This window comes from Rhododendron vialii, chromosome 2a (genome assembly GCF_030253575.1).
Source record: "Rhododendron vialii isolate Sample 1 chromosome 2a, ASM3025357v1".
In the NCBI taxonomy this organism is placed as follows: Eukaryota; Viridiplantae; Streptophyta; class Magnoliopsida; order Ericales; family Ericaceae; genus Rhododendron; species Rhododendron vialii.
Window position 1 is genome coordinate 17,276,813 of NC_080558.1, and position 23,929 is coordinate 17,300,741.

The 23,929-nt window shown below is 38.7% G+C and overlaps 2 protein-coding genes across 4 annotated transcripts; both read right to left on the bottom strand.

Annotated features, from left to right (window-relative positions):
* Positions 1-123: 123 nt before the first annotated feature.
* Positions 124-11,618, bottom strand: LOC131311301 (tyrosyl-DNA phosphodiesterase 1). Of its 3 annotated transcripts, XM_058338696.1 has the most exons (16): positions 11,272-11,618; positions 10,978-11,157; positions 8,861-9,136; positions 7,868-8,032; positions 7,260-7,320; positions 6,433-6,509; positions 6,083-6,340; positions 4,818-4,907; positions 3,611-3,745; positions 2,682-2,831; positions 2,224-2,327; positions 1,566-1,619; positions 1,349-1,439; positions 790-867; positions 542-695; positions 124-472 (listed from the first exon to the last, which is right to left on the bottom strand). In XM_058338696.1, exons 1-16 carry the CDS (start codon positions 11,290-11,292, stop codon positions 375-377), a joined length of 1,992 nt encoding a protein of 663 aa, XP_058194679.1. In that variant the 5' UTR covers positions 11,293-11,618; the 3' UTR covers positions 124-374. The 3 variants fall into 3 exon arrangements, with proteins under 3 accessions (XP_058194679.1, XP_058194686.1, XP_058194696.1); XM_058338703.1 differs by lacking the exon at positions 1,566-1,619 and having other exon boundaries at positions 11,272-11,596; XM_058338713.1 differs by lacking the exons at positions 124-472; positions 542-695 and having other exon boundaries at positions 790-929; positions 11,272-11,594.
* Positions 11,619-13,182: 1,564 nt separating this feature from the next.
* Positions 13,183-20,267, bottom strand: LOC131311396 (chaperone protein dnaJ 50). The gene is made up of 10 exons (XM_058338844.1): positions 19,999-20,267; positions 19,852-19,914; positions 19,702-19,768; positions 18,009-18,068; positions 16,622-16,672; positions 16,407-16,487; positions 15,313-15,425; positions 14,992-15,109; positions 14,757-14,883; positions 13,183-13,775 (listed from the first exon to the last, which is right to left on the bottom strand). Exons 1-10 carry the CDS (start codon positions 20,118-20,120, stop codon positions 13,672-13,674), a joined length of 906 nt encoding a protein of 301 aa, XP_058194827.1. The 5' UTR covers positions 20,121-20,267; the 3' UTR covers positions 13,183-13,671.
* Positions 20,268-23,929: the final 3,662 nt, after the last annotated feature.

The window sequence follows — 23,929 nt, forward strand, 5'->3', positions numbered from 1 at the left end:
GTTTTATTCAATATATGAGATGTTTCACTCTCAGAAAAAAGAAGAAGAAAATCTGTGTAACGATAGAGGTAAGCAATGCACTTCCTCGGGAATGAGAAAAAAACAATCTACTTTCATATGGTCTTTTGGCCTAAATTCCGTGACTTCTCAATACTCATAATCAAATCCTGCAACTTTGTAGTGTCACACTCTCACTTCCTGAGACCAGTCATTGCTCCAACGCTTTAGGGAAAAAAACGGAACATAAAAGATTGCAATTTTGCAGAGGAGTAATCATGCCTATTAAAACAACTGAAACAAACTAATCTTCAATAATGTTACCTCAAATGCCTAGCCCAAATCACTGAAAAGAAAAAAAACTTACATTCCTGAGGTTAGGAATCTTGGGAAGTGTACAGTTGAACATGTCTTGGCCAAATTTGCCCATAGACATCCTTCTTGTGATATCTCCGTTCCCACGACCACGGGACATCTGGATAAGAGAGAGAATTATAAAAGAAATTTGACAAAAAGTGGTGTTCAACTGGGAAGCAAAGCTAACCTTCAGAGGAGTACGGTTTTGGAGGAAGTTCGTAAGGCACAGGCAACGGAATTACTTCAGATGAGTTGTCTGTGTTCTTACTTCCATGCCAAGCTAGGGTTACAAACTTTGTTCTCTTTGCGTCAGAACTTCCTGACGTTTTGTCATCTTTATCCTGAAATTCACAGGAAAATGCAAAAACTTTGCAAACAGAAAATACAAACAATAAGGCAATAAGTGTACATCTAGGAGCGAAATGTACCGGTTACCTGCGATGAATTCACATTATCTGTACACGAAAATTCACAACCAGGTTTGATCAAAGACGGCATAAAGAGCACTCCAAGCTGAAAAGATTCCATAAGATGCATCAAAAGAAGAATCATTTCATCTTCATGATAGGGATAAACTGTGGCCAGAAGACCATAATCATCAAATCACAACAAACTGTGGATATAGACTCGGTTTTGTTGCTTTAGAACAAGTTTCCTGAGACATTTGTGAAGAAACTAGTTTGTTTGACAGATTGTGAAACATGTTTTTAACATTTTTAGAAAAAGAACCCATTTTCAAGAAAACAACAAAAATATGTTTCTAAATTCCACAAAACCATTTTCATTAAAAAGTACATAGGACATGAAAACATGCCATGTTTTTGAAAACAATAAAAAAACACGTTTCTCATAGTACTCCTGAAAAACTGTTTCTAAAGCAGCAATCGAATAGGGCAAAGAGATACTTGACGTGTTCACTTGAATTTGGCTTAACCCCGCCCCCCCCCCCCCCCCCCCCCCCCCCCCCCCCCTACACGGAAGCATACAATAATACCTCATAGGACCGGATCATCAACTGAGAGTTGTTTTTCTGGAGAGCTCCCCATGCAGCTTTGCTTAGATTTGATGAAGTTAGCAAGAACCACCTGGCACGAAGCAAGTGAAGAACAGTCTCCATGACAAAATACTCAAGAATGATGCCCACCTGATAATTAGTGGAAAAATTACTAAATCCTTCAACAAGAAAGAAGCAGCATGAAATGGGCTCTTACGCGATGTCTTGACCTTGATAACGTGTGAATGTCTTTATATGAGGCATTGCACGGCTGTAACGTTCAAGTGTACTATGTATTAGTGCCCAAATAGTAGCCATAAGCCGACAATGCTAACAATGGAAAATAGAAAGAATGCTGTCTCACAATGTTTAACCCAAAGAAGTTGGACTACATAGCAGAAAGATCTAACAACGTTTCTTGTATTCTCTTTAAAGACAGCAATTGCACTTAAATCCTTAACTCGACTCTTAACTCTTAATATATGATGCTCTCAATTTTCCTATCGCCTTTGCAAGTGGCGTCAAAGTTGTGTTTTTTTTTTTAGTATATATTTTAGAGATCAAGCATATATTGTCAAACCATAGCGATCTCTAATCAGACTAGATCCGAGCATATAAACAAATGTGATTAAAACACATGGTCACAATGTGAAACTGATGTCGTGCAGAAGATGTCAGATATTACAGCTGATAAAATACAAAAAAGATATTTTTAAAAAACCCTGTTAACAAGGAGCACAAAACATGGGGGGGTACTACTTAGCTGGTATTGACAAGCAAGAGGAAAAAAATCGAAGTCATATAATGTACATGCCCACAGAACTTCCTATTTTTCTCCATCAATCGAAAGTAGAACTACGACGGAAATAAATTACCAGCGTCCAGTATGGCTTGCCTTCCACTTTGCCCAATACTTTTTTAAGAAGTCTTTCTCCACATTTTTTAGGGGGCTTGGAATGGCATTTCCAGCAGCATAACCCTGGAGAATAACAAAGTTACCCAGTGGAATGAAACACAAATAGAATACAGAACTAAATAACATTTCTCCATGACCTGCTGGCATAATGGCTAAAAACCAACCAAGGGGGAGTTGCCTTGAAGATTCAAACAATCAAAGGCCCAGGTACTAACATGCACAAGAAATTAAATAGGGAAAATAGTGGTTTCAACAAAATATCCTAAAGGAGGCCAAGAAAAAACTGAATATTTCTCCTTCCTAGCAACGGAGGTTGAGAGAAAATTTGAAGTCAAGACCTAAAAGACTTTGATAACATGAAATTGTTCTGCGAGAGTTTGGAGAACATATAATGACCACATCATTAGGGGAGACTACCTCTAGTGAACATCTGACATCTTCAACTGTAGGCCATATTATTAGGGGCTCCCCTAAACCCAGAGGGACTTTATCTGTTGAGACTCCCGACGACATTGAGGATGCTAGCTCAGACATCCACTTCTCATCCAAAGAACCAAGAGAAGAGAACTGCAACAAAATACAGAGACAGAAGCATTAATGAGACAAAAACCTTGAAGTGGAGCAAGATACTTGTTAGAGCTTGTCCCACATTGGTTAATTATAACCTCCAAAACTAGTATATGAGCCTGGGCGGCCTCTCCACTTATTGCCAATTGGTTTTGAGTTGGATGCTTTAACACTACCGACTACCGACTTTCATTTATCTAATAGAATCAATTGATATCCCAAAGGAAAAATACTTTTTAACTGCTTCCAACCATTGATAGATCCCACTTGCTACCCTCCATTATATTATCATATGCGTCCCACCAAACTAATGGTGCCAGGGATGAAGGAACAATGCACTAAAACATTTCAGTGGGGTTACCCATTTCACATATCATTCGTTGCAGTTCACAAGTATCTACTTATCAACAACAAATATATGACCCAATTGAAAGACTATGACCCCACAACAGGATTTAAAGATCATGGAAGAAGAGATCTCAAGCAAATAAAAGATGAAGAGAGAAGTATATTTTCTTGCTATGAGAGTGGACACGAACCTATTTCTTTATTTAATTGCGATATTGTGGCCTAGACTACAACTAATCTATCTACATTGGTGCATCTTATAGTTGATAAATGAAGGAGATTGCTATTTTTATCATCCCCACGCATCTCCTCCTCTTACCTTCCATCCATTCTGACAAAAATGAAGATGTTTTGTAGGATACATGTGCCATGCAAAATCCAGAGACAAGAGATACCAATTTCCTTATCAATCAACAAAGAACAGGCACTACCTGATAAACAAGAGGAGACTTGTGAAACTTTTTGTCGAAGATACAGTCCTGGAGAATGGTACGCAACTTCATATGTCCCCACTTTTTCAAATTAGGACCCTTATGATATCCAGGAACAGATGCAATTAACCTCACCTGGAAATTACGTAAATAACAGACTTATAATTCATCATGCAATTCTAGTGTAAAGCAGTCACAATACTGAAAATCAACCTTAAGACACTTCACTTACACTTTGGACTCCAACATTTATATAATGGGTTATCAGAAATACTGAACAAGTAAGATCTAAAGGAATAATACTAATCAGCAAAACAGATACCAAAGACAAAACAGAGCAAGGACCAAAGTTGTGCACAAAGTACTATTCCTGATCCACCAGCATGCACTGTTGTTCGCAAAGCCAGTCAGTAAGCAATAACAGAGCTACTATAATAGAAATGCATGTGTCTGAAAAGGACAAAGCACTCATTTACATTCGAATTACCAGAATTCTCAGTGCATTAAGAATTTAAGATTGGCTAACATTAACGGAAAACTTTCTCTTCCTATAGTGCCCAAAATGCCAAGAAATGTCATGAGCATAAGCCAATACCAAGATGGATCACTGCACGCATTTTATTGACAGGATCAAGCACAATTGAGTAGCAAGTTAGGTCTCACATGAGTTGTCTGCAGTGTCAGGCTTCTGACAACAAACCAAACAAGGCCAAGAAGGCATTACACATCAGCCAATATTTTACACGTGTACAGAACACCATATGGATTTAGTTACTCAAGGTGGACACATGAATTACAGTTAAGCTTTATATCGTGAAGGAAGAGATGATGCTTTCAGATTTTTATGCTGTAAGAGCAAATTCAAACATAAACAGCAAACATGCAACATTGATTAGGGCAACTGCAGATGTAAGAACCATAACTTGTGTAGAAAAGGATAGATTCAACCAACTTTTGTGTCCATATGTTGTGGTGAGTTCTTTTCGTCATTTTAGAAACCTCATATGCATTATCCATAGCTAGTACTGAGTAGTATCAAACGCAATCACTAACAAACGCGAGCTAGATCCCACCATTATCCTGAAGGCAATGGCAAGACAAGCGAATGGCTTGTAGTGTATGGTGAATGTACTTAGTAACACTATTGTCCCCAAAAGAAACAAATGACGAAACAAAAACTCCAAATAAGCAAGGAACTAAAAAGTACCATTGCACTACTGTAGTCGAACTTCTTGAAAAAGGATGAATTGATATTGAAGTTGCCAAGAGCTGGTAGATTAGCAGTAAATTCAGGCAACTGTACACATTCAAAGAGAACGTCAATAAATTCTGCTGAATTCGACCAAAATGGTCAACCAAAAACATATCCATATATATAAGCAAGTATACTAATGTTATGCAAGATCACTTGATCCATGGTCTCACAGGTAATCATACAGTCTGATTCACTCTATAATAAGATCACTACAAAATGGGCAGGTATTCAATGCAATAAAGAAGGACGATAACATCAATCTGAATGTTTACACACAAATACATGCATGCGTGCAGAGAGAGTTCTGGGGAAGGGAAACAGAGATCAGAGTTCTATTCAGAGGCTCTTAACTCTATTCAGAGGCTCTTCTGATTTTAGTTCCACACGGACTTCAGTCTCTTGGGAGCATCGCAATAGGTTGGCACATTTAAGCATAGGAAAGATGATATCAACCAGCATTTGAGGTACTCCATGTTCTTGGATCTTGTTCCTAAAACTGATTTGAGAAGTGGGAACTCAATAGGAATTCCTATCGCATGTTGTCGAATTTGAGGGTTCTGCGAGGTGTAAACTGTAGAGTGCATGCATAGGATAAATTGGCTGCTCTCAAACTCGAATCCAAGTTTCATATTATCTATTCACCATTGGGTGGAGAGATAAAGCGGGGGTGCAAATGCGGATTATGGAATCCAAAACCGTGGAGATAACGCGGGGGGGCGCAAATGCGGATTATGGAATCCAAAACCGTGGAGATAATCCCGAGAATAAAGCTTTACTAACTTGGACATATAACTTAGAGTTAAGACATTAGAGTTGGAATAACTAGGATTGAAAGAAACATATAATTCAATTTAAAGAACAAGAATCTGGAGCCTGTCATAGAGACCTAAATCCGTAGACAGCAACAAAGGCAGAAGGTAAACAAAAGAAGAGTATGAGAATACATTAAAGAACACAATCATATGCCAGGGACCAAAATTCTAAAGAGGCCAGCAGAATAAACATTAAAAATTGCAGTAATATACCAAATCATGCAAATACTATGTAGAATGATCGCATCAATGTTAAACAGATAAACCGAAAAGAAAGTGAAATAACGAGCGGCATTGATCATGCCAAATTCCAACTTACAAGGGAAAAAGGCAGTAGAGACATGAAAAAAATTCTCCATATTAACAAACTTTAGCATTTAAACTACATGTCGTGCATTGTAATACCTTCAATGTAGATAGATAATCAATCAGGTCACTCTCAAATCCACATCCACTGCTAGAACTATTTTGATCCTTCCACGGGAAATCTTGCATCCACAGACCTTGGCTTTTGTTGTTCCAGTCGACATAGATCAAGTTTGCTGTATGCACAATAACTCTCACTCCTTGAGGATAAACAAGAAGCATGGCTTTTGAATGGTGGGTTCCATATGAAATTGGCAAGGGTGGTTTATGCAGAATCCAATTTGCTGGCTTGTTTCTCTAGAAACAGCTGACGAAGTTAAAGTTCACCTACCTAACTAGAGCCTTAGAGTGCATAAATTGAGTTTAAAATAACTTAGCATCAGACAGACCTCCATATGCACCAGTGTTCCATCACTCTCTCCATGAATGACCAGCACATGAGGGACCTTTTTAAGTATTGGACATGCTGTACCACAAAGGAACAAAAAGATATCTCAGTATAACAAGGGCAGGGTGAGAAGGTCACATGGACAATGCTAGCAAGAAAATTCCCACTGCTGAAAGGGGTGACAAAAGGACTACACCTATTATCTTGTTGGTTACCTCCGGATAATGCATGTTATGAAACCAAACTAAGCCTCATGTCCTACTCAATTGGAGGAATAAGGCAGCTATTAGTATAAAAAACACATCAAGAAATGTAAGAGTAGAAATAACAGTTTAAAGTTGCCAAGATATCCGTGGTAAGTTAAAGAATCCGCAAAACCTATTCACACAGCCTTGTCTGAACGCACACTAAACTTTATGCATCTATAAATATAATTCAAGAGCCTACTTAAGAAAATTTCAAAACCATAGATGCAACTTTAAAGGTACAGCGAATGCAATATATTATCAATAAAAGCATCAGGGTCGAAAGCAATGACAAGACCAAACATAGTCAAAACAAGTGATATGCACACATCAAGAGGACACAAGCTGTACCCCTACACAAGCCCTAGGAGAATGGAATGTTGAAAATAGTTTAGCTGATTGGGAATGCATGCTTGTAGACTGCAAATTATGCTTGATACCACTTATCTGTATGGCCATCCAAAATGAAACACATACACTGAATTGTTTTGTTTAACAAGCTAAGACAGTATTCAACTTGTACAATCTGAAAGATTAAATTCTCAAAAAGTTAATTTTGATGTATGCTCATATTTACACTCACCAGAAATCAACCAATCTATGTCAACCATGTAATTTGAAAGGACAGCTATGAGCGGATTCCCCTGCCAAATAAAGAAGCAAAAAACTATCAGCAGGATTCCGTTTTGAAGTTCGCACATTAATCGGAGACTGACAATAGTATTGATCTTTCAGGGAAAAAAGAATAATACCATACAACTCTACATTGGATAGTTTCCCACAAGCCAATAAATCCCCAGCCCCAGGTCACAAGTTACATACAGGGACTTAAATCAAAAACTTTCACGAAATACTTCAAAATATTAGCTCTCATTTTGTTGAATCGAACATACATATTTTTGTCTTACAGTGGAGAATTTATCCATCACTAGTTCAAGAAATCCATTTCAATAATTTGCATAAACAAATAGTCCTCCGCAAGCGATAGTAATAAAACCCCACGTGTTGGTGTACATCCCTCTCCAGCTTCAAGTAATTTTTTTTTAATTTTTTGATAAGTAATTATATTAGAAAGATGGCATTAAGGGAATGACCCCAATAACATGCATTTTTAGGAGAGACATTCTGATAACTAGTTTTGATAATGCCTGCAAATTAGTGCTTCAATTCTGCTAAATGATGAACTATTACCTGAATAATATCTCCAATAGATACAGAAGAGGTATTGGCCCAAGTCGGAAGTCCTTTCACTCGCAGAAGTCGGAAAGTAGAAGCTAAGTTCTCATTAGCAACATTAAAGTGACGGATGCCTTCTGAAGAGTTGCCTTGGGCTAGGTTATCATCATACAGCTCAGACTGCCATGAAACAGAAAGATAAAAACTGTGACCAAATCAGGAGAAAAATTGAACAAAATAACTTTTTGAAATGTGTTAACGAAAATCTTCAAACTAAACTAAGTATCCGCACAGAACAATGGCTGTCTAGATAAGGGCGTGAGGTACCTAACAGATACTTCTCACTGGAAGCTTGTTATATAAGTTACTAACCCATGTCTACTTTTGTGGGAAATGTTTTATTCAGTGATTGTTTGATTCCTCTTTTACCCACCAATGCAATGTAGGCATTCGCTTCGGCAATAATATGGACCCTAATGGTATCACGTACACATTCCGACAACTCACAAAGTGATTAAGTCAACTTCAAAGTCATTATGAAATGAGTAACTAACATTGTCATTGAATCATACTAGTATATACACTCAGACACATGCATGCACGCGTGCCCGCGCGCACACACACATTTTCATACATTGAATTACTGCAAAAACATGAGTTTAATGCTCATAACACATAATTCCTACGTTATATAGATAAAAATAATATCCCAAGAATAGACAAAAGAAAAAGACCCCAATTTGCCGGAGTCTGCGTACCTTCCATTAGGGGTTTGATAGGTTGGATCCCTGGATTCACACCAGAATTCAACAACCTTATCTAAGTCCATGTAGCATACTGTTCATACTAATCACTTAGGTAAATGCTATACTCTCTTGATTGCAGATCGAACCTATGAAATGAACGCTCTATCCCAATTCTTTTTTCCGAAGTTTCTTTTGGTTTCTTTTACGTTTTTTCCACATGATTTATTTTTTAATCTACTGAAATGAAGTTGGAAGACTGTACCTGCAAATTCCTTGCTAGAGCTTCATCGTCAGACACTTGCCTCTTCCTCTTCACACATTGCACCTCATCTTCACAAAGCTCACTACGTTCCTTTAGAGTCCTCTTCTCCTTGTTGGGTGAAGATGATTTCTTCTCAGTGGCCAAGGTTACATACTTGAAAAAATAATGGCCAGGTATCAACTCAATAATATCACCATGGTTAATTCTCCCTCTTTCTCGAGACAAAATTTTCTTCCTTTGGGCATGGGACCGAACAACAATTGGGTTTGCTCCATCCTACAATAAGGATCAATGGATAAATCTTCATTTGCAGCAACTAATACATAGGGTATTCACTTTATCCCTTGTGGTTTATTCCATGCATTGTTTACATTTGAAAAAAACATTTTGTCACTTAGCGGTTTGTGAACAGAAGTGCACCATCTTCACCATTACTGAGCGATTTGTGAACTGAAGCGCACCATCTTCACCTTTTACCGTAAAAAGACTAAAAGACCTGGTATATATGTAACATCTGTTTGCAAACTGCAAACAAAGGAGATCTTTTGTCATTTGTTTGGAGGCAAAATTGACATTACCACCTGAGTTTAATTTATGTGCGTTTTACCCACTGATATTGGGAAATATGCACACAACCCCTTTTGCGCATTTATATGTTTCATACGTGCTGTTAACTTGGACGATGCTAATGTGGTTACTTCCAAAAATATCAGGATCTCTGCTTATGGAGTAGGTGCAGAAAAAAGCAAGAAGAAGGTATTAACAATAACAACATCTAGCTTTCTCCGGGACAGCTCATGATGGTCATGTCGAACATTTTGTGCCTCCACATATAGCATTTGGTTGACCTCACACAATGAAGCAAGGGTACAGGTACAGAATATGACAAAAACACAAAAATGTAGGGTACAGGTACAACTAGGGTACGGCAATATTTTATATAATTGTTTGCATTTCTAGCATGCTATAGAAAAACATGGCCTTATTATTCATGGACAAACAACGTCCACGACTAGGCTACGCCAACATTTTTATTTAATTTTTTGCATTTCTATCATGCTTTAAACTACATGGCCTTATTATTCATGGGCGTACAATGTCCACTGATTAAACTTATACTTTCTATACTAAACTTTTTTTCTCTTTTTTTTTTTGGTGGGTACTTCAGATTTGTTCTTTTGCAAATAAGAAAGTATAATAAAGCCAAATAAAAAATATGAAATAAGATTGGGAGAAAAACAATAGTTATTAACATTAACAATTAAGCATCTAGTACATTTAGAAATCGAGAGAGAGAGAGAGAGAGAGAGAGAGAGAGAGAGAGAACAGGGGTACCGGAGCTGTACCCGTCCAGTAACAGCACCATACCCGGATACCAAAACGCACCCAACAAGTTTTTTCCTTACTGGGTATGTATTTTCCGTACCGGAGCCGTTTCTGGTACTCAAACAGCAACATGTTTGGAGTACCCGTGCTTCATAGGCCTCTTACAATAACTGTGCTAGCTCTACCCCACACTTTCTTCCATTTGTTTTCTAACAAGCACAAACACTCTTAAGCTTTATGGACAATCTACTGCCAGAAATTAAATGCCTAATCTCAACAGTCAATGTACATTCCGAATATCCTCACAGTTCAATTATTCAATGGGTAAACCACACATGGAGAAAGAAGACGGAAGCTTTGGAGGTTGATTACTTTGTGCTTAATCTGGCTTATTTGGCAAGAGAGGAAACACAGATATTTTGAGGGGACGAGATGTTGTTGCCCAAAATCAAGAGCCTTTTCCTTTCTAATTTGTTCAGTCGGGAATAGAGGGAGAGCAATTATTCCCTTGATCAAGTTCTCGACATGTTCGATATTTTTGCCATTTACAGCAGGGTATAGGCTATGACGCTATGTTGATTGAGTAGTATCTTCTTTCGTGTTGTCGGCCTTTCGTTCATTGCTTGCTTTTGTACATGGTGGCATCCCCTTTATTTCTTATCAATAACTTCATTACTTACAAACACAACACAAAAAAAACTCACATGGAGTAAACAGAGAGAGATTAATGTCAAATTTGCCCTAATATATCCACACACAGCAATACATATAGGAAGCAAGGGAACGTATACCACAAGGACATCGGCAGAGCCGTCGCCGGAGGCGGTTACTGTGAGATGCTTGCGGCTGAGTCTCTTGTCGGCGGCCGGAATACAACTGCGACCGACAAAGTTAGGGCCTTGGAAAATCGGTAATTGAGGTTTCGAAGTATCTTCTTCGAATTTGTCGTTCAGAGGGAGCAAGAACCCAATCTTCCCATGAGTTGACAAAACAAAAAAATAAAAATAAAAATAATAAGCAACAACTACTATGATAAGATAAGAAACAAAGAAGTGCTAAAACAAACGCATTTATTATAGAATTACCTGAGGAGGAGAATCGGCCATTGAGGAATTGCTGATTGAATGAACCAGGGGAAATGGAGAGAGAGGTGCGAAGAAGTGGTGAAGGGAGGAGAGCGAACGAGGTGAGGTTTGAGGAAACCGTAGAAACAGAATGGAGAGTTTTTTCTGGTTTTGATTTGGTATATAGAGATGGTAGAGAGAAGTAGGGCACTGAGAAAGCTCCGTGATGTTCAGAGTTGAGAGAGAGAGAGAGAGAGAGAGAGAGAGAGAGAGAGAGTCTTCGGGGGCTTCGCGCCGCTCGAGTATGCGGCCGGTCTTGTTCTGGTTTACGTGCAATTGTGTTTTTTTTTCCCCTCCGAGAATGATACAGTGCAAGGTTTTTTTAGAAGTATTGAAACTTTGTTAAAAATCACCTTCAAATGGTATAACTTTACCTTCTTTATTTTATTGCAGGATCCGGATCTCTCCGGTCGATGTTTAATCGTAATCATTCATTTACCGTTCATTTATTGTAATCAATAGTTTGAATGTATTTAATAACTTTGTCGGTAAAAATTTATGAGCAAATTCGAAATTTATCAATAAAAGTTTGCAAGGTCACGATCAGAATCGTTCCCTCCATTAAAAAAAACATGGACAGAAAAAGAGCCGAATCCTTTCTTGCAACCTCCTTTCTTTAGAGCATCTCCACGAGACTCGCTCCAGCTCAAATCTTGACCAAAATGGCGAGAAAATGGTAAAATCACAGAACCAGAAGGCTCGCTCCAAACCTCGCCTAGTTGCTTGGGAGCTACAGAGCCCTCACTCGGTGGGGCGAGGTTTTCCAGCCTCGCTTGGCTTGCTGCGCGCAGGTCTCTCTCTCTCTCTCACTCGGTGGGGTGAGGTTTTCCAGCCTCGCTTGGCTTGCTGCGCGCAGGTCTCTCTCTCTCTCTCTCTCTCTCTCTCTCTCTCTCTCTCTCTCTCTCCTTTCACGGGTCCAGGTCGACAACTAAGGAGACTTGTTCCCAATCGACGACGACGGATTCCGAAATCGAAATCAAAATCGACGATGGCAGAAACGAACTCGACGACGCCGGTTATGAATAGAGAGAGAGGGGTATACGCACAGTGCCGGAGATGGTGGATTTGTGGTGGCCGTGAGTTGATTTGAGTTTGTACTGTATACATATATGTTGTGTTTACATGTATATAACAATGTAAATGGGGTTAATTACCCAAAAAATAGAAGTAAAGGGTTTTTTTATCCCCTGATTCTGTAAATGGGGTTTGAATAGCCTAAAAAGAATAGATTGTTAGGTAGTACAAAAATTTAGGAGCTAGCTAAAGGAAAGAATTGGTCTTTTTCTACCCAGTTTGCTTAAATTTTTGTTGAGGCTATTGGAGATGCTCATTGCAACCAACATTCTATCTTTCTATTTTTATTTTTGATTGGATAAACCAACAAGCTCACTGCTAACAGTTTCGATTCTTCGAATTACCCACTGTATTTTTATGCATTTACTCCACTACAAGTTGAAAAAACGAATTCTATTTCCGAATAGGTTTGGTAATAAATTGCCATAGATCTTGTGCACTATTCAAATTTAGGTAATTATGAACATGTCTACGTCTTTCAAAAAAACAAAGACAGCATAAATGTTTAGGGTTTTCATCAACAAGACGAACCACGCCCTTGCGATTGTACTGCTCTACTCATCCTTGCAGGTGTCCAAAATTGGTGATAAAATCTGATAATTTTAGGCCCCTAAAAACAGAAAGTCTCTCCCCAGTCAGGATTTGGGTGCATGTTGTGCTGACCGATGCAGAACACCAGTGTTTTGTAGCCCAGTCGGCCCATCTCTGGGTGGTAATGTCATTTGATTCCCACCGTCACACATGTTACAAGACTTGCCACAATAATCATTCACGTAAAAAATCAGATTAACCATACATCAGTATAACATGATAGGATCACATAATTGCCTATCCTTATGAAATGAATATATGTGTACAATTACAGTTTCCCTTTCATTCTTCTCTCATCAAGTAAAATCCGCAAAAAGTGGTACTGCTATGTGTTTACCATACAATAAGTTCCAAGCATATTCAGGGAGCAGTAAGCGCCGAAATCAAAAGAACCCAGCTCCCATGACATTCCAATTTTATTAGTCAATAACAAATCCAATGAGGATATAAGACTATGAAGACAGGGTACCTGATCCAAACGAGATTGATCTCTAAACATCTATTTCAAGTTCTACATCTATGTTATGGACTCCAACTTATAGAGGGATGGAAAGTAATTTATCTCCTCCCTCTCCAGTATCAAGTATTAGCCATGCCCCCCAGCCTTCAGCTGTAGAAGCATGATTCCGGGTATAGAATCCGTATAGAAAAAACTCTGCCGTCAAATTTCAGGCCAAAAGACACTCGGGCAAGGAATTATCTTCTGCGCTTTGATTCTTTACGCATCTCTGCTAGGTAGCTCTCCAAGTTCGATTTCTCCCACAAACGTTTCTGAATAAGATCTTCTTGTGTCGATTCATCTAATAAAACCACAGAAGTACTCATTCAGCAAAACTATGAAGAATTATGAATGCCAAACTCTATCGGTGCAACAAGTGATATTCATGCAGGAGATGAGACTCAAAACTCAACTTTTTTAGACGATGAATCCATGGAAGTTAGTGTTATTGTTATAATCTGGTCTATGTTGTTGCATACCTTCTCCTTGCTCTTTCAACAGTAACATCCACTTTTGGAATGCAACTCTAGTACTTGGATGTGATTCTAGTAGTCCATACAAGCTAGGAGCTACTCAAGAGGGCCTAGACACGTGTTTCTTCAAGTCACCACAGATTCATCTCGAATTGCGGTGATTATGATGATAATGAAACAGAAAATCTGAAGGGTAATGAAGAAAGAAACGGAAAATGAGAAAATATATGAAAAAGAAAAAGAAAGTGATAATAAGCTCGGTGGATTCCAGAAATATAGGCATTCATGTGTTCAATGCAACAGTTTTTATGGGTTAAATAAGAACACGCTCTTTAGTTCAAAATGTACACTTGTGAATGGTACATTGAGCCCACGCTCAACACCAGTCCCCCCGGACCCCAGTCCACATAGAGCACGAAGTTAAGAGATAGGTGGTCATAAGGAAACAACCCTGTTAGGAGTGTGGAGCCATGCCTATTGTGGATCCAACTTTTGGTTGTAGGGAGTCTATGTGTACTATTACATCACTACATCAGGATGCTTCTGGTATTTTCTACGGACTTGTAACTGTAACTCGATATCTCTCATTTATTTCTCTTCATCATCAGTGGAACAACTGTAAAACCAGTGTTCTGTGTTATGCTTTTTTATTACTTTGTTTTTGCATTCTTGTACCTAAGAATATTGTCTTGCATTCCCTCTCATTATCCTTTAGCTGAAGGTAGTTAGTTAAAAGGACAAGCAAATGGCTCCCTTGCAAAACCTTAAATAATCTTCAAATCCGTGTTGTCAGTTGCGATTATATGTACCTAAGGATCTCCATGAATCAAGATGGATCCCCAGAGATCTTCGAGTGAGGTAGGAAGCATCTTCCCAAGAATATGGAGATCGTTTAACTTGGTATCTCCAGAGCCAACACACCTGCCATAGAAAGAGCTGGAAAACAGAAAACTGATCAAATTGGAAATTTCACGATCTATTTGAATAATATCAGGAAAAAAAAAATTACTAGTTTTGCTGGTTTTGAGCTGACGTTTTTCTAACCTTGCCAATAGTGTAAGGTAGGAGTATGAAGCGGACACCAAGAAGTTGCCAAATAGATGGCTTCTCAGCTCCCTTTATTTGCAAGTCAAGTTCCTTGCTGAGGTCTTCCTCCATGTTCCTGTCATGGCAACATAGTTCACCTAAATATTAACCACAGTAATGAGTTATAGAGCAAGTTTGATTAACCTAGCACAAAATCAGGGGAAAAAAGAGCCTGCAGTAAGTCCAATAGGATCCCATGTCACCACTTGTCCACATGTGTTGAACCAAAAAAAGAAAAGAAAACATCATGCAATTGTCAAAAGAGAAGAAAATTCATACTTGTCCATGTGCTTTTGATTCTTTTTCTTGCTTATCATCCCTCCACTGCGTTCAAGTTCCAGTGCACGTAGTCGATTTTTGTAAGCAGGAGACTTTCTGACCATGTCTAAAGCCTGCAACGATGGTAAACAAACACAAAGTTGAGAGAAAACAGGAAGGCGGTGGGTTGACGACTTCAAACCTCACATGTGCATACATATGTGTCAGCATGGATGAATCCATACGCCATGCCAAATGAAGACAGTATAAGCACAGGTGGAGACTAAATCAAACTTTCTATGTGATTTTTCTTTCAATAAGTAATTCAACAGAAACAAAACCGACTTTCACTTTTCCTTGTTCAATGTGGATGAATTATCCAACAGACTAGACCAATCCCTGCGTTTTGGAATACAATTAACACTGTTGTACCTATTTCCCGGTAGTAAAGACTGAGGAATGCACAATATGAGATATTATTAAGGCTAAAATGCCATCTAGCATGGATATCAGGTATAGTATATGTTTCACGAGTAATGTGCTGATCTTTCATAGTTGAAGAAAATAGCTTTAAGCATATAACCGAAATAGCAAGTTTCACGGATTGCCAAATTTACAGCACCACTAGAAATAAAAAAAATTAGAAAATAATGAAGTGATCAGAACAGTCAGCTGAGTTGAATTTTTTCCAGGCCACACTAGCATGCCAATATTAGTCCTCTAGTCCCTAGGGGTGCTTGTGATAGCTGTGGAAACAAAGTTTAGATTCAAACTTCAGATTCTGCTTTAGATAATACATTCAAAATTCTAGTAGAAGTGGATGAACTTTACCACTATAGCTGCTTAATCGTCAACAAAAACTGGTCGGATTTACTTCAAAAAAACAAAATTCAGCTTTCAAATTACTTAGAAACCAAAATCTAGTCCCAAAAGCACTCATAACCCTACTAGTAAAATCACACTTTAGACTAAAAAAATAACTTCTTTTATAAGCTAGAATCTCAGAATCTGTTCAAAAAAAATTTCTGTACACACACATTCACACACAATCTGATAACCTTGCAAGAAGATTTCACACTTCACATGTTGAAGTTACATTTGACATCTCCAGTTACCTGATTGTACCTTGTCCATTGATTTAGGTACTGAAATGCTGATAGCACCAAAAGAAGACCCACAAGGACAGCACGAGTGTCCTAGAAAGAGAAAGTACAAGGAGTTATAAATAAAATATAATGTACAAAACAGCATTGAGAAGTGCTGTAATTCTGCTGTTGGAAACAATTTGCTGCAAAAAGAACATTAGGCGAGATATGGAAGAAGTTCTCACTGTTTTGTGACCATAGTATGCATGGTAGTAGCGAGCTGTATTGAAAAACACCTAGCACAAGGAACACTTGACACTTCAGTATCAGGCTATTGCGATGAGCAAAACAATTATCGAGATCAACAAGCATAATTAGTGTAGTGTAATATGTACAACATGAATTATTGAGATGAATTGTAGAGTACTGTACAAAACATTTGTTGCTCGATCCTAGTGCAAGATAATATGTCAATATGAAAGTGATCAGATTTTTGTGATAGTCGTCAACTTCTCGCGACATCAAGGGTGCTATTATAGGAAGAGAACATCCAGTTAACTGGGAATTTTGTCCTGGGGTCTGAACGAGTAGTTATGCTATGTATACCACTTCCAACCTTTGGGGTGCAACGAAACACATGTCAAAATTAAGATTGATAACAGCCCCCAAAACTGAAGCTTGTATATTGTAGCCATTCTGTTTCTGTGGATGTAGAGATCTAAACGAAGCAAAACTTCATATGCGTGGAAGCAGAAAAATCAGTCTTAGTTCTCGGACAGTTAAATTTGACAAAGAAATAGCTTCATGGTTCGTAAAAGTTGTCCGTTTCAGGCTTCCAATCAGATCCTAATGGTGGACTCTGTTTGTTGGTGTACTAAACCATGCATCAATGAAAGAAGTCATGTCGGTAAACCAAAGATAAAGTTTTCCTCAACATTATCAGAGAAAACTGAATAAATTTGTGTACGACATAAAATTTTGCTGTACTACAGTACTAGTAAGCAACCTAATCTAGGGACGAAATTTCAAACTATTTTTTGTTTTCCAGTTGGTAACAAAGATTTAATTATCTGGGCTTTTGGCCTCTTTGTTTCTAGGGCTTTGTCCCTTTTGGGGTGTTTTTTGGGTTTCATTGTAAAATCTGGGCTTTTAGGCCTTTGGGTGTTATGGGCTTTGTTCCCATCTGGATGTATTCCAACTTTTGGTTGGATTCCCCTTCCCCTTTCCCTTAATAAAATGTTACACTTGCCTATCAAAAAAAAAAAACAAAGATTTAATTATAAAAAGGGAAAAAAAGGTATAATAAGATGGCGGACAAGATGAAAATTTTCATACTGTCGCCAATAACTGCGAAGTAACAGTAGAGGTTTCCAGAGAAAACTTCAATTATTTGATACTAGAACATCGACACCCAAACGATCTAGAACTTCACAGTTTGAGAAAGAGGTGAATGGTATTAGAAAGCAAGTAATGAGCCCTCGAGGATTTGAAGTGATTCTGGGCCATGAAAACTACAGATATAGGGCATCTGTACTTAATTAAAGCAGCTGATAGGGAACACTTCTGTAACTTTTGAGTTAAATATGTATGCAAAAGATGAACTGCAAAGGGCTAATGAAACAGTCTACTTACTTCCTCTGGATGTGCAATTGCATAATCATACTGCCCTCTTGTGGCTTCATCTTTCAAAATCTGCAAGTAATGAGCAAGTTGCTTACTATTTTAAGCTCGAATCTACATAGCAGAGTCATACTTATTTTGGCTAGATATACAAACATTCCAACAATAACAGCAGGCACCAACTTGTTTCAAAAGACTCCCTCCATCCCAAAAGTGATAGTCCCCTACTAAAAGTACAATTTTCAGTCCAAAAAATAAAGCACTTCCATTCATAATATTTTGAATTTTTTCGCACCAGATTAAAGATCTTCATTAGTTCTTTAATTTGGTGCGAAAAAATTCAAAATACTATGAATGGAAGTGCTTTATTTTTTTTTGATCTAAAAATTGCATGTCTTTTAGTAGGGGACAATCACAATGGGAGGGAGGGAGTACAACATCATTGAGTAATAAGGCTACCATTTCAAATGCAACTGCACAAGTAAAAAAACCCCAAAAGAGCTTTGTTCACCAACTGTGCAACTCGTTGGTAGCTTTGTTTCTCTATTCTAGTAGTAGGTGTGTGTAGTACCCTCTCTTGTTGAGGCTTGTTGCTGTCGAGTGTGGTTGTCCAGGCTAGGTCCTGTATGGAGGCATATTTTCTGGGTTTGGTGAGGTCGTTTTGTTTGGGTGTGTATTTTCTTGGGTTTTCAGGGGTATACCCCTGTGGTCTTGTATCTGTTTGGTTTTGTTAATAAAATTTTAACTTACCCAAAAAAAAAAAACCCCAAAAAGATGTACTTCATTTTTCTTTTTGTAGCAAGCACTCTTCTAAAGAGTAACACCCGATGTAAAAATCCAGTCAATATGAGAAACATGAGCTTAGCCTATATGAAAAAAACCCATCTCACAGACCGAAGCTAGGCCAAGAAATAATCAAGTTAGTAGTATTAATGACTGGGCAAAACCAAAACTTATAGAGGAACTACTTTAAGAATAAGCAATTGCATTGAATTGGCTTAAAAAACCTCTGCTTGAATCTCCACAAAAAACGAGGAAAAGATAAGCCAAAGTTTATCCACATGATACAAAACGCAAACCTTGTCGGTCCAAACAAATTCAAGGAAAGTTGGTTAGAGATTGAATCATTTGTATTAGGGCAAAAACCCTTCAACTCAAAACCAAGTGGGAGAGGGTGGAGAGGCCACTGACGCTCGTATACTAGTTCACAGGCAATAAGTGATTAAAATAAAATGAGGTACACTTTCAGCACAACTATGAGGGATCAGTCACTATAACAACAAAAACTCTTACCCAAAAGCTCCCAAACCTCAGCCCTGATACCGTGTTATGCATTCAACTGAAAATGAATCGGCAATCAGCACAGAGGTCACCTAGCTCATATATTAGTTTTGGAGCTATAACTAACCATGCAAGACAAGCTCTAAGGCCCAGTCCAGTTGCCTGGAAAGGAAAGTATAGGAATGTCTAACTTTCTTAAATATGAAGCACCCACATCTCTAATTTGTTCACAAATAATTTTCCCAATTTCTTGACGGGTAAACGATCCAACGTGGAACGTATAACATTCTGTTGAAAGTCCATGACAAATGCGAACAGAGTCGATGAACGATAGGAGGGAAAAAAAAAGCGACCGAATTTGATCACCAGTAGGAATGCAAATGAAAGTAGCCATTCTAGAATATAGGTCACATAGTAAAATTACCTCGTACGCATTTGCAATTTTCACGAACAACTTTTTTGATTCCGGATCGGGGTTCTTATCCGGGTGACTGCCCACAAATCATTGGACAACGAACATTACATACATATTGATATCAAATTGGAGTGTATTTATAATTATGCAGAAGCTTACTGTTTCAAAGAGAGCTTGTAGTAGGCTTTCTTGATCTCCGAAGAGTTGGCACTTTGAGAAACCCTAGAAAAGCCAAAGAGGATTGAATCAGTAATGAGCTGAACAGTAGAATTGGAGAGAGAGAGAGAGAGAGAGAGAGAGGTGTACCCTAGGAGATCGTAGCAATCGTCTTCGTCACAGTAGATGGAGGTTGACGGTTGGATGAGGAGGAGAAGCACGAGAGCAGATGCGACTGCGGACCACCGGATCGCCGCCGGTGCTCGCGCCATCGTCACGGTACTGCGGTGTTTTTTTCGCCGCTGCGCTGATCGACTAGTCGTACATTAGATTTCTCTGCGTGGACAGCTTGGGTGGTGCTAGTGCTACGTACACCCCGAGAATTTCTTTCTACACACCCTGGGGTGTGGCGACTGGAGAGACTTTTACGACTAGCAGCGGAGCTCGCTCCGAGCTCCAAAAAATAATTATAAATTTTAAACTAATATTTTACGAAATTTTGTAAAAAATTAACTTCAACGAATATTGATAGGTATGTTTTCTGAATTCCTCATATTTTTGTAAACGGACTACAGATACAATGTGATACATTACCGCCTAAAATGAATCGAAGACCGCGGTGAGCAGTTGATGCGTGGGGCATGGGTTTAACTTGAAGTGAGAGGTTAGTAGATTGCTTAAGGGGAATTAATGACAGATTATGAATAAATATAGACCAAGATAATAATCGTGAGCTCTCCAATACTTGATTGAAGCGTGGTGACAAATTATTAACACGAATGACATAAAGGGTAGCCATTCACTCAAATGAGAAACATGTAGGGTAAAAGTTGATATCATCTGAACTTGAAATTGGAAATCAAATGTATGAATCGGATATACGGGGTCCTGCATTCCCGCAATATGAGTTGGATATATGGGGTCCCAAGTACCCGCAACATCAATCGGATATACGGGGTCCCGAGAACCCGGAATGAAAAATGAATGTACGGGGTCATGATCACCGGAATGTAGACTAGGTATACGGAGTCCTAATGCCCAGAATGTCCCTAGGTCTATCACACAATGTGACGTGGGTGAAAAGTTTCTAGTGTGCCTATCTAAGATTCATGGGGAACATATGGGATGCTAAGCTGTTGGATTGTAAACCGCTTATGGTGGATGTAAGCAGATCAGGATTTGAGTGAAAAAGAATTCAAAAGACAATAATAGGTTGATTGGCAAGAGTGAAGTGTTTGTTTAAGTTCTTAAATTCTGATACAGTGCTTGTGTCTTATCTATGCTTCTCTGTTATCTGAAAGTCTGTGTTTCCTCGGCATCTCTCATTTCATTTGTATATAGAGTTTGCGTAAACTTTTCTGCTGGGCTAGTGTAGCTTAAACCTTACATCATTTTCAGGTACTATCTCAAGATAATAGCTTGTATGTCTGGAGTGCTTGGATTGTGGACATTACTTTTGAAAGCTAACCAAAGGAGTTACTTGTTCATCTTTGTAAATTTTTTTTGAAAGATGTGATTGTAATCTTAAGTACTTTTTTTTCGCTTCTGAAGAACCGTTGTAAATTCCAAACTCTATTAGTAAATATTGGTATTATTTTGGGCCAGTGTGCCAACGATGTAATATTTTGGAATATTTGGAACCACGTGAAGCAAACATGAACTGAAAATCTCTTTTGGGGAACACTGTAATACCCGTCCCGGATATTAGAGTATTTAATTCATCTTTTAATTGAATTATATGTTTTTGGGGTTGATTTGTTTATGACGGAAGTTCGAGGGGCTTGTATGTGATTCATGGGTGGAGCATAAGTAAGTTCATGTTTCAATTGCATACAATAATTTTCCCATAGCCTTTATCAAATATCCTGGGGGATATTTTGGGAGATATTTCTCCCCTATTCTCATCTTGCTTCCAACGTAGAGAGAGAGAGAGAGAGAGAGAGAAGAGGAAGAAGAAGAAGAATGAAAAGAAGAGAGGAGAGCTTGAAGGTTATTGGTTGTCTAAGTTGTTAATCACCTAGGTAATTTCATATTTTAATTGTTGGATTTCATGTTTGGGTAAGTCTAATTTCATGCTTAAATAGTTGGGTTCATGCCTTAATTAGATGATGCAAGTTAAGTTGGGTATGAGAAGAATACCTCTTGAATCTCTTGTGTTTTTATGTTTTAAGCTTCTTTGATTCATGGGGTTTGAGTTTCTTAAGTAGCTCTTTGATATACAAGAGTTAAAGCATGATTTGGTGTAGTTTGAGGAGTTTTAGATGTGGTTTGAGTAGAGAAAAAGGTTGGGAATCGGAAGGAAATCGTGCTGGATTTTCGCTGAAAAACCCAGTTGGTACCCTTACCACTTTTTGGTGGTACCTGTACCGACGGATCAGTGCTAAAACATTTGGGTCGATTTTGGGTGGGTACCTGTACTGAGTTTTGTAGTACCCGTACCTCTCGGGTAACTTTTCAGCAATTGTTGTGGAACTTCGTACGATCATATCTTTTTCATCCGGACTCCGTTTTGGGCAAATTGTATATCAAAATTCGTGTACCGAAAGTGTACTTTCCATTGGTGGTGGTCTCAAGAGCTAACTCAAGGCCAATTAGAAGTTATGGTTAAGATAAGACGAATTGGTCATAAGTTTTCAAACCGATTTCAAGAGTTATTTTATATTTGAACTTTATGCTCGTTTCAAGACACTTCTAGGTGTTGACATGGACATATTTGTATTCGATAGTCATCGTTTAGCTTCTTGTTAGCTTTGTAATTTTGTGCCGAGTATTCGTGGAATTCGTATCTAATATGAGTTAACTTGTGGCTAGGTAAAGAGCCGGTCTTTCAGGAGGTGTTAAAATCTTAGTTGGCATACTTTGGTCGATACGAAGGTGAGTGTGTTTGATATGCTAATGTTCAATGAGATGTACAAGGTGGTGATTGTATATCATGCTATTTGAGATTTAGCTAATGATATATGTTTATTGGGTATTGATTGTAACCGCTAAAGGGTTGTGGAGTGAGTCACACCATATCGTGGGCCATGCCGTCTAATTAACGGTGAATGGGAATGTGGTGTGCGGGACACAATGCCTTGGTTACATGGGAATGTGGCAGACTGCCATTGCGTGTGTGATGTTTATACATGTGGTTATATAATTGAATACCTGTGTTGAGTTTATGTGAATTACATTCAAGTGAGATATTCTTTCGGGTTGTGTGGTATTTTATTGAATGTATTCTATATCTCACACACTCTGGTTTTCCTTTTTGGATTGCCAGGTCACAGGTGGCCGTAGAGTTGGTCCACTGCCGGTCGACGTTTTCGGGACACTTGTATTAGTATCGAGTGTCGGTATTTTTGGTCGAATTGGTTGTATTGGGTCAAACTCGTACTTTTGCTAAACTCATTTGTGACTAATGTTGTCAAGTACTCTTTGACTTCGAGTTTGTAATTATCGTAGACACCTTGTTTATTATTAATGTTAAGTCTTCCGCTGGGGTATTACTCTATTTCTTATCAGAAATCCTATTGGTACCGACGGTACCCATAGGGAAAATGCACCGACGGCCACCGGACGGCCGTCTCCGGTCACCGGACGGCCGATCCGAGCCGTCCAAAAATTTTAAAAAATAAAACCGAGGGGCCCTACGCGAGAATCAATGACATCCGAGGTGTGTAGGGTACTTGATCCGAGTACCCCTTTTTCGTGTATATACACGTATATACAAATATACACAAAAAATGGATGCTCGGATCAAGTACCCTACACACCTCGGATGCCATTGATTCTCGCGTAAGGCCCCTCGGTTTTATTTTTTTAAATTTTTGGACGGCTCGGATCGGCCGTCCGGTGACCGGAGACGGCCGTCCGGTGGCCGTCGGTGCATTTTCCCTATGGGTACCGTCGGTACCCATAGCAGTACTCATTTCTTATTTAGTTGTCGTATAGTTGTTTGTCTTTTGTGTGGATTGCCACGTGGCCGTGTCGGTTCGGGCCCACTTTGGGTGTCGTTCCGGGGCGGGGCGTGACAGCTTGGTATCAGAGCTAGTACGTTCTAGTCTCTGTGTGGAGAGTCGTTTGGGGTTCGGTAGTG

What these genes read in the sequence shown, in the direction of transcription:
- LOC131311301 (XM_058338696.1), bottom strand. Translation starts at nt 11,292, where the DNA reads ATGGCCGATTCTCCTCCTCAG. An exon ending in TGGCCGATTCTCCTCCTCAG is followed by an intron (nt 11,158 to 11,271) that starts GTAATTCTATAA and finishes ACTCATGGGAAG; the next exon opens with ATTGGGTTCTTGCTCCCTCT. An exon ending in TGATGATCCGGTCCTATGAG is followed by an intron (nt 868 to 1,348) that starts GTATTATTGTAT and finishes GAATCTTTTCAG; the next exon opens with CTTGGAGTGCTCTTTATGCC.
- LOC131311396 (XM_058338844.1), bottom strand. Translation starts at nt 20,120, where the DNA reads ATGGCGCGAGCACCGGCGGCGATCCGGTGGTCCGCAGTCGCATCTGCT. An exon ending in AAATTGCAAATGCGTACGAG is followed by an intron (nt 18,069 to 19,701) that starts GTAATTTTACTA and finishes CATTACTTGCAG; the next exon opens with ATTTTGAAAGATGAAGCCAC. An exon ending in TACCTTACACTATTGGCAAG is followed by an intron (nt 14,884 to 14,991) that starts GTTAGAAAAACG and finishes TCTGTTTTCCAG; the next exon opens with CTCTTTCTATGGCAGGTGTG.